The 9,162-nt window shown below is 52.2% G+C and overlaps 1 protein-coding gene across 3 annotated transcripts in view; it reads right to left on the bottom strand.

Annotated features, from left to right (window-relative positions):
- Positions 1 to 3,397: 3,397 nt before the first annotated feature.
- CGNL1 (cingulin like 1) overlaps positions 3,398 to 9,162 on the bottom strand; it is a 152,328-nt gene continuing 146,563 nt past the window's right edge. For 2 of the 3 annotated variants that reach the window (XM_053928490.1, XM_053928492.1), the window contains exons 17-19: positions 8,104 to 8,212; positions 7,550 to 7,713; positions 3,398 to 6,473 (exon numbers count right to left, since the gene is read on the bottom strand). In XM_053928490.1, the coding sequence (XP_053784465.1) occupies positions 6,341 to 6,473; positions 7,550 to 7,713; positions 8,104 to 8,212 (406 nt within the window). In that variant the 3' untranslated portion in view covers positions 3,398 to 6,340. The remainder of the gene's footprint in view (positions 6,474 to 7,549; positions 7,714 to 8,103; positions 8,213 to 9,162) is intronic. The other variant, XM_053928491.1, reaches the window with a different exon arrangement.

Raw genomic sequence — 9,162 nt, 5'->3', positions numbered from 1 at the left:
CGCAGAGGACGCAGATGAAATCGGAGTATAAAATTCCCCATCCACAGGACTTTGGCCAGCTGCAGTTTCTACCCTGGCAAGGGATTTTAGATGTTCGAAAAGAATCAGCCCTGGCTGGTGTGGTTCAGTCTATTGAGTGGTGGCTTGCGAACCAAAGAGTCGCCAGTTCAATTCCCAGTCTAGAGCACATGCCTGGGTTGCAGGCCAGGTCCCCAGTGGGGGGTGCGCAAGAGGCAACCACACATTGATGTTTAAAAAAGAAAAAAAAAGAATCATTCCTGTTGCCCCCAAAGACCAGCAGGCCCATCCACAGTGCAACCTTGGTTTGTCTTTGTAGAGTCCCTGGGAGGGGTTCAGAAGGGATGCCCTTTGTGTTGGGTGGATGGGGAAGCAGGTGCCTATCACCTCCCCAACCTGTACACATATTCCCCACCCCCAGCTCACACACCAAGTCAAGGAGGCCAGAAGGCCAGCTTCCACAGCAGGAGCCCCACTCCTTTTGGGACCAGCTGAGGCAGAGGGGTCCCTTTCCTTCAAGATGAGCTTCTGCACAGGTCTCTAAGTCCTGAAGCTGGCTGTGTCCCAGAGACTTTCTCCCTCCCTGTACACAGGGACGCTGCTCACTCGCAGGGATCCAGAGCCCACTTCCACTGGGATCACTCCTCCTGCTTAGCAGACGCTGCTGCCAAATCCAGTGTTCTTCGCCTCCAGCCCCACCACCCAATATTCTTCAAGCTACTCTGGGGTGAGGGGTGTTATTTGTGACCTCGGCCAACAGTATTCCGTGAGGACAATCTGCTCATTTCAGGTTGTAGGTGCAGTTTTAAATGTAAGACTAATATGAAAGGTGTACTAACCACAGAGTAAAGATTATTATTGTCATATACTGTTCCAGAAGGTTCTCATCATAAAGCAGTCTGGGGATTGGGAAGGTGAACGTCCGACCCAACTCAGGGACCTGCTGATGTTGCACAAAGGCAACCTTCCACACAGTGAGACAGTGGGGAGGCCCGATGACCCCCCAGGGCAGCCAGCACACCCAGCTCAGGCCCAGACAAGTCAGGCTGGCACGGCACCAGAGCAGCATCGAAGGCAAAACGAGAGATCCAAGGTCACAGCAGCCGATGGCACCACAGACAGCCAGGCTGTAAGTGCAGCTAAAAATCTGTGATAGCCACGTCCATCAGGTGTGTGGCTTTGAAGGTTAGCTTTGATCTCCAGCTGCCTTTGCATGCAGAGCTCAAAGTGGAGGCAGGCAGCCGGCTGTCAGCTGGCTAGCACCCCGCACTTGAAGGGGAGATCTGAAAGAAGGATAAAGAGGCCTCAGGAGTCCCTAATACAAGATCCGATGAGACCTTTGTGCTCCCAGGTGCTGAGTGTGGGTAAGAGGCAGCAGAGCTTCCTGGTCCAGAGTGTGGACCCCAGAACCAGACCCAGATGCCCATCCTGCTTATCCCACCTCCTGCCACGTGCCCTCGGGCAGGGTAGTAACTCCTCCGCCTGGGTGGCCCACTTGTCACGGCAGTACCTGCTCAGGGGGTGGTTGTGAAGACCATGTGAGTCCACACATGTAAAGGGGTTAGAACAATGCCTGACATGTGGCGGGTAAGTGCGACACTCATTAGCTATTGCATTGTATACAGCCTCAGAGAAAATGCGGTACTGACTATACATAGTGCGAGCTAGCCGAGCACAAAGAGAGAGAGACAGATTTGGTAAGCCGTAAGTACATGAGGACTTAGTATTCATATCTCATTTCCACTTAGCTCAGTAATCTCCATCCTTACCATTACACTGGAAGCTTCTGAAGGTCCTAGACTGTGTTCTCATCCTTCTGTCTCCCACAGCACGTGGCCTGCAGTTGGCAGGCTCTACCCACAGGCTGGCTGTTTGCTCCTGGTGTGACCTACAGCAAAATATCCAACTTCGTCAAGCCTCAGATTCCCTACCTGTCAGTTCCTGCCTTTCTCATAAAACTGTTTAGCTCTGTTTACCCAGAACACCTCTGGCATCACGAAGGAGTTGTTGACAATCTGTTGCGAGACTGAGTGAGATTCCACACGCTGGGCAGCTTGCAAATAATCGCCCCCCACAGAATAGGCCCTGCTGTTGGATGTGTTTTGAAACTGCACTGAGTACCTTCCAGCCTTAATGGACCCAGCGTGGGGCACACACTGAAACCTTGCTTTGCTGATGAAGACAGGCTGGGTCTCAGGTCAAGCGCATGAGTGACCACCGTGATTTTCAGCGCTGGGCACTCAGCAGGTCTGAGAGCAGGATGCAGTCGTCGCTGATGTCTCTGCAAAGCCTGGGATTTCTGGATGTGGGGCTGTTAAGCCCCTGATAGGAAGTTGCTGTTGAGTCATTTTTCCCTATTGTTTGAAAACTTAGAACTCAAAACTTTCTGGCTAATGACTGTCTCCAACAACGACAGGATCACTGTAACTATCCTCAAGTGCAAAGAAAGAATGTGGAGGAAAATGTGGAGGAAGGAGCTGCGGGCCTGGGAGGAGGTTTTCCCTTTGATTCTGGGCTCCTGGGTGACATTCCTCCGGCAGGCCTGAGGAAGAGGGGACCTCTCAGAACTCATTCCCACAAGGACCCTGGCAGAGGGGCCAAGGAGATCTAAATACAGCTTCAAAAGTAAATAATACCAAAAAGAGCACCTTTTACTGTATGGGATAAAAGGATGCCTCAATAAACCTGACTTCTAAGAAAAGCAATTTATGCACAGGCTTGGAGGACTTATTACCATTAGAAAATCTTTTCTACTTGAGACGCTCTGGTCAGAATAAGGAAAGTCAAGGGCTGCAGGATTGCGGGGTGCAAGGATGCTCACACGCCTGGGGGCATCGAGGGCGTGGGGGGCAGAGTGCTGGATGAGAGCCCCCCAGGGCTGCCGAGCGACCCAGAGGAACAGCGGCAGGAAGCCACACCCACCTTGAGACCTGGAGGCACGAGGAAGAGGTATGGTCACCCAAGTCCATGGAAGCTGCAGCACCAGGGAGCCCACAAACAGGAGCCATGGCCTCAAACACTGCACAAAGCAGGGAGTGACAGCTGAGAAATGCCCCTCCTCCACCTGCTCCCATTGGCCGACCCCAAGGTCCTTTCTATGGAGAACTTCCATTTCCTATAAAATGGGTACCTACTGTCAATCAGGAGAGATTAGGTGATGATAGGGGAACCCATTTTGGTTTAGGAATGAGGAATGATCAGGGGCTGCCTGTTTATTCTTGTGTTCACCACCAACCCCTCCCTACCCTTCTGGTTCAGAAATGGTCTCAGGCCTGGACTGCCACCAGATTTCACTTCCTCGAGGAGCTTCCAGCCATTCACTTTGGCTATTTCTTGGCAGACACGGAGCTAAGCTCTGGAGAAAACAAGGAAGCCAAAATAATGGGAGAGCTGAGATTCCCGTCGGGTGACAGTTTATTGAAAGGCAATCTTGCTTGATCCAGTTCACTTACATGGAGGTAGCTACACAAGAACGTCTCTTCCCCATGACAAGCCAAAGCAATCAAACCAGACTCGAACGCAGAAACCCAACAGAACAAGCCTACTGGCATTGTCAAATGACTCCCAGAAGCAGAAAAAAATTATAAAGATAGATGATAATTGTCTCCTCAGCATTGCATTTGGTCACATATTTGTTTATTAAATAAAATATCTTTTCTTTTCAAGCTAGCTAAAGAAAATATTTTTCAGTGGGGTTAGTTCTTAAAGCAATAAACAAAAAAAAAGTATATATAATAAAATCAAAGAATGAGAGCATGTCAGAGCTGGAAAGAACCTTGGGCCCTGGTCCTCATTTATTCTGGGCACTCTGTGGCTCTGAGGGCACATGCCCTGTCAAGGTCACTGGTATAAGATAAACCTGGACTTGAAAACGTCCATTCAATGCCCAGTCCAGTATTCTTTCCACCTCAAAGCTACACTGCGTGCATCCGGCTCACTGCCAGCTCCAACACTATGAAGAATGGCACATTTAATATTTAAAACGGCCCATTATATAGGGTAAGGATGCCAGGCTTCTGGCTCTTTCCGTGGGCATCTTTGCTCCTCGCAGGCAGCCCATGGGTACCAGGAGAAACAGGCCAAGACAAGGGGCTGGGGCTTTCTTACAAACCAAGACACTCACTCGCTCCCAAAGCTCTTGGGCCTCAGGGCTTTCTCATCCCCCAGCCTCAGTCATGAGTGGGCTGAGGCATCACTAGGCAGGCTTCTCAGCAAATGTCTAATGATGGTGGAAGCAGCAGGCAAAGCACGACCATAGTGAGGGTCATGGTGGGAGTCCCAGTGAGCCAGTCAACCAACCGTAGGCTTGTTGCAGCCCCAAGAGTGCAGCAGGGTCCAGGGCTGGGTGGGGACTCAGCCTGTGTCCGTTTGCATGACTGTTGTCTATGATTCCCTTTCCCCTGACTGCGGTCCAGGAGTGGTGCGATTCTGATCCATTTTACTCACATTACATCCCCAGTGCCTCAGACCATGTCTGGAACATTGTAGATGCTCAACATATATTTGCTAAATGAATGAATGGCTAAAGGGAGGAATCTGTCCACACCCCAAATCAGAGGTGGAGGAGGGCTTGGCTCTCCTGTGCCAGAGGCCTCACCTGCAGGGGGATCACACCTGCCCTTACACCAGGCTGATCACTCGGAATCTTGTTTTGTGGGCTTGGTGACATGGGGTAGGTAGGGCACAGAGATTCCCTGCTCTCCCACGGCAGCTGTCATGGAGTTCTCAGGTCCACAGGGCTCTCATCTACTGGGGAGCTTGGGTACACTGCTGAAGCAGGTTAACATTGCCTCCTCTGCCCCGTACAAGCACACAACTCACAGGGTTCTCTCCCTGGCCCTGACCTATGAGAGCCCAGCTGTGATTGGACCTGGCCTCTGGATGTACCTGAGGACTGTCACAGAGGGAGGAGACACCAGGAAGGCCAGGAGGGAGTGCTGGTATACCCGGCATTCTCCCAACACCACGCTCCCTGTGATTCTGTCCCTGCAACGTGGCCTTGCCCAGACCTCACCATTCCTAGCCACCTCGTGCCTGGTGCTGGCTGATGTCCCTCTGTCCCAGGCAGTTGGCAGGAGCCTCCCAGTTTGCACAGACATACTTCTGTCTGATTTATGTTGTCTTCCTCCCTTTCCTGACATAAACCTGAGATCCTGCTCAATCTACCTCCTGTCCACACATCTCCCCAGCTTTCAAGAACTTCCTCCTTCTCTTCCATCCCACCCAAACCCACACACACCTGCTTATCTCTTCTCCTTTTCCCCATGACCTTCCTGGACACCGCCTGCCTCTTCCTCACCCCTAAGTCCATGAGCCTTGTCCCCTTGTCCTCCTACTCTGCCCCCAGCAGTCACCCCATTGAAGGACCAGGAGAGCCCAATTCAGAGGCCTGCTTTAGGAGGCGGGTGGAGAGGACCAATAAGAAGTGACAGGAGGGCAACATCATTTGTCAAAAACCTTACTTCTAAGTCTCCCAACCCCCGGTGTAAAAGAAATGACAGCTGGTGATTGGGAGTTGATCTCAGCATGGTTCAGAAATTCTAACAGTGTTCTAGATAAAATTAATAACCAAGGCCACAGATACAAGCGACCCTCTGATTCTCTCTCCTTCCGTCAGCAAGTTGTTTACCGAGACCACCTGCATTTCTCTTCTCAGGGTTAACTGTCCCTTGTCACCACGAGAACCCTTTTTTCCAACTCTGATGTCCAGAGAGGTCTTTATTCTATCTTCTCTGTCTTGCCTCTGCTCCTGAATACTTAAAATCTAGTAACTTCGTATTTTAAAAAATAATACTCAATATAGATGTGTGACCTTGACAAACACGCCACCCTAGGAAGCCTCTGTAACATTCCAAATGGAACAGCAGCAGTCAGGAGAAAGTCTGCTTTAAAATATATACAGCCTGTACATCATTTCCCGCCATGCACAGCGGCTATTAAATAGAACTAGCATTTTGGACCCTTTCTCCTGGCAGGGGACAGCAGAGGGGCAGGAGCAGCAATGCAAACTGTCTGCAGACAGCTGTGCAGAGAGGACTTCAGCCTGCTAAATTATGTTTTCCCAAACACCCCAATGGGTAGCGGCTGCTAGGCCTCAGGCGTCTCAGCATTTAAACTGCTGTGGCTCCCTGCCTAAGATCCAAGAGCTGCACTGCCACTCTGGATCCGAGAATGGAGCGTGGAGGAATCCATCGGCTGGTTATGTGAAGAGGCGGCGATGGGTCTCAGCTCCAGACAGACGCTGCTTTTCCTGCCTCCTGCTGTGGGCGTCGAAGGTCCCTGGGAGGAATGATGGGCCACCTCCACAGCGCCGGAGGTGGACTCAGATCTGGCTGATGGCATCCCTGGGGAAGGTGTAGCTCAGGGGAGCCTCATAGAGGCTCCCCCCATCGGTGCTGAGGTCGTCATCGTCGTCCATGTCATCCAGCACTTTACTGGGCAGCTTCTTCTGCCTGCTGGAACAACGCGGTCATGATTCCTGGCCCTGGACTGGGGCGCCTCTCTGATCTGGAGGTGAAGGAAGGGTCTCGGGTTCCTGCCTCTCCACCCCATCAAGTGGCAGGGGAGCATGTGAACCTGACAGGTCTGCCCCTGCCAGCTCTTTGAGCAACAGAGAGCAAACGCCCACCTCCCAGCATACAAGCCCGTGTGGGCAGGGCGGGTTGGGCAGGGCTGGGACAAGGTCAGTAGTACATACTTTTCCCTGAGCTTCAACCTCCGATATGGCTCATCAGGGTGCTGGTACTGACCCCATCTTAACTGAAATTTTTGATATCTTATCCACTGGGGATTTTTTTTGCATCAATTTTGAAAAATATTGCACTTAATATTACTTACCTTGATTGCTGAGATTTTTGGTTCCCCCTATAACGTTGCACCCTAATGCTAGCCCTGGGGCCAGGTTCACAATGGATGGGCCCTGTTTATAAAATTCTCAAGGGGCTGGAGCATTTTGTCCATTCATAAGAGAACTACAAGCATAGTCAGCCTCTAAAAAGGCTCAACTCCATGGAGGAGCATGAACCCAATCCACCCCCTCCCCCCAATGCCCAAGGCAGTGACCTGGGGCAGGAAGAATGACCCCCACCCAACCCCTTAAGACCATGGCAATTCTCTCCTGAAACCCAGGATATCCTAGTCCTCACGGGGCTACAGACCAAAACTGTATTTTATTTCTCCTGAAGTCATGTGGTAGGTGTGGTGAGGGCTGAGAGAGGAGCTGCCCCCTCCACGGTGGTAGGAGCTAGTGTTACCTGCTCTGAGCCTCAGTTTCCCCTTATGGACAACAGGGATAATATCTGCTGGCTGATGTCAGGGTATTGGTATGAGGATGACAAATGTGAGGCCCTACTGAGCACATGGGGTGACTGCACATAGGGTAAGTGGCTCTCATCTCTAGGATGGGATGACCCCCAAAAGGCAACAACAAGACACTGGCTTGAAGGAGCAGAAGTGAGGGTGCCCTAAAAGCACTGCACTCTCCTCAAATGCCAGGGGGGACGGCGCCTGAGGGGTCACGGCGCTTACCCACCTCAGGTTCTTCTTCATGGAACTGAGCTGTCCCTGCAGCTGCTCATTCACATCCATCTGCTCCTCCAGCTCCCTCTGCAGCTTCTTTTTAGAGCTTTCTAGTCTGTCGATCTCCTCCTCGGCCTCCTCTACCTGTCGCTTCATTGCTTTCAAGCGCAGGCTCAGCTGCATTGGGAGAGAGAGCAGGCTAGTGCTGGTCTTCAGCCCAGCTGTGATGGAGAAGAGCCCCAGCATGGACAAGCCAGCGGTCTAGCCACCTTCTTCCCAGGCCACCAAGATATGCAAAGGAGGGCAGCCAGTTTCATGGGAAAGTGGAGATAAGCCTCTGTGGCAGAGGAGTCTGCTTTTTACAAGTTCAGGGTCTGAAGTTTGCTAAAATCCTCACTAAAGCACCCTATAGAGGCTCCATTCTATAACATAACTGGGTGGAGTGAAAGCCAGGGATCAGCCCACAACTCCATCACCCCCCCACCCCCAAGAGGCCTCACCTCCCTCTTGTTTCCCAGCCTAAGAGATATAGTCTCATCTGAAATGAATTTGCAGAGGGTCCCTCACCTGGTCCTTCTGATCAGTCAGCGACAGGTGCTCATCGTCCACCTGCATCACCAGCTCCTTCACCTTCCGCTCCAGGCGTCGGTTGCTGAGCTGGAGGCTGGCCCGGTCCCTGGAAGGGTGGGGCAAGCAGAAGTGAAGGCTCTCTGATCCCAGCCCCACAGGAGCCCTGGCCCAGGCCGTGGAGGAGGGCAAGTCCCAGCCAGGGCTGCCTGGTCCACTCAAGGCTGAGGGTCAGAGAGACACGTGACTACAGGAGGAAAGGGCTGGTCATCAGACAAGATGAGGAAATAGGGCCTCTAAGAAGGACAGTGACTTGCCTGAGGTTTCAGAGCCAGAGAGGGGCTGAGGTGGGACTAGACATGTCCTGCGTTCTTCCTGTCCTGAGCTTTACTTTGTAAGACAGAAGGTCCCTGCCAGGCGGCCACACTAGGCTGTTCCAGCCCAGCCCCCAAGAGTCCCACTGATAACAGATCATGTGAAATGTCATACCCACACGTATGCACACCCACACCCCTCCTAAAAGGAGAGGGGTCGCAAGTAAGAAGTGAGGCTGGTCAAGCAAGTTCGACCTGGTGCTGGTCCTCGGGCTGCAACCTGAAAGCTAGCGGCAGAGTCATGGTGCTGGAAAGGTGTGTGGTCCTCTGATCCGGTGTCCCTCCCACCCACTGTGGGGCGACCTGCCTCTTGGCCACTTGGCCTCTGCCAAGCAGAGTGGATACACTTTGCCCTCAGGGCAGAGTCAGCCCCCTCGCCTCTAATCTGGCTCAAACTTGTCACTTATGAGGCAGCCTGTCCTACTGAGGGGACAGGGAAAGAAGCAGCAAGGACAGTGAAAAAGCTATGGACTAAGAGCAGGAGGCCTAAGTTTTAGTCCAGCTACAGCAATACTCAGCCAGGCTACCTTCCTCAAGTACTTGGGTGGGTCTCAGTTTTCTCACCTGCCAAGTGGAAATAATAACAGCAAGGCTGTACGTGCTCTGCCTTCCTCACGGGAAGGCTTCTGAGGACGGGAAGAGATACAAACGTGAAAGCGCTCTGTAACGTGGCGGTCGCTGCCTG

The sequence above is a fragment of the Desmodus rotundus genome, chromosome 7 (assembly GCF_022682495.2).
Source record: "Desmodus rotundus isolate HL8 chromosome 7, HLdesRot8A.1, whole genome shotgun sequence".
In the NCBI taxonomy this organism is placed as follows: domain Eukaryota; kingdom Metazoa; phylum Chordata; class Mammalia; order Chiroptera; family Phyllostomidae; genus Desmodus; species Desmodus rotundus.
Note: the sequence above shows the minus strand (reverse complement) of the source record. Positions and strands in the feature narration are given on the sequence as shown.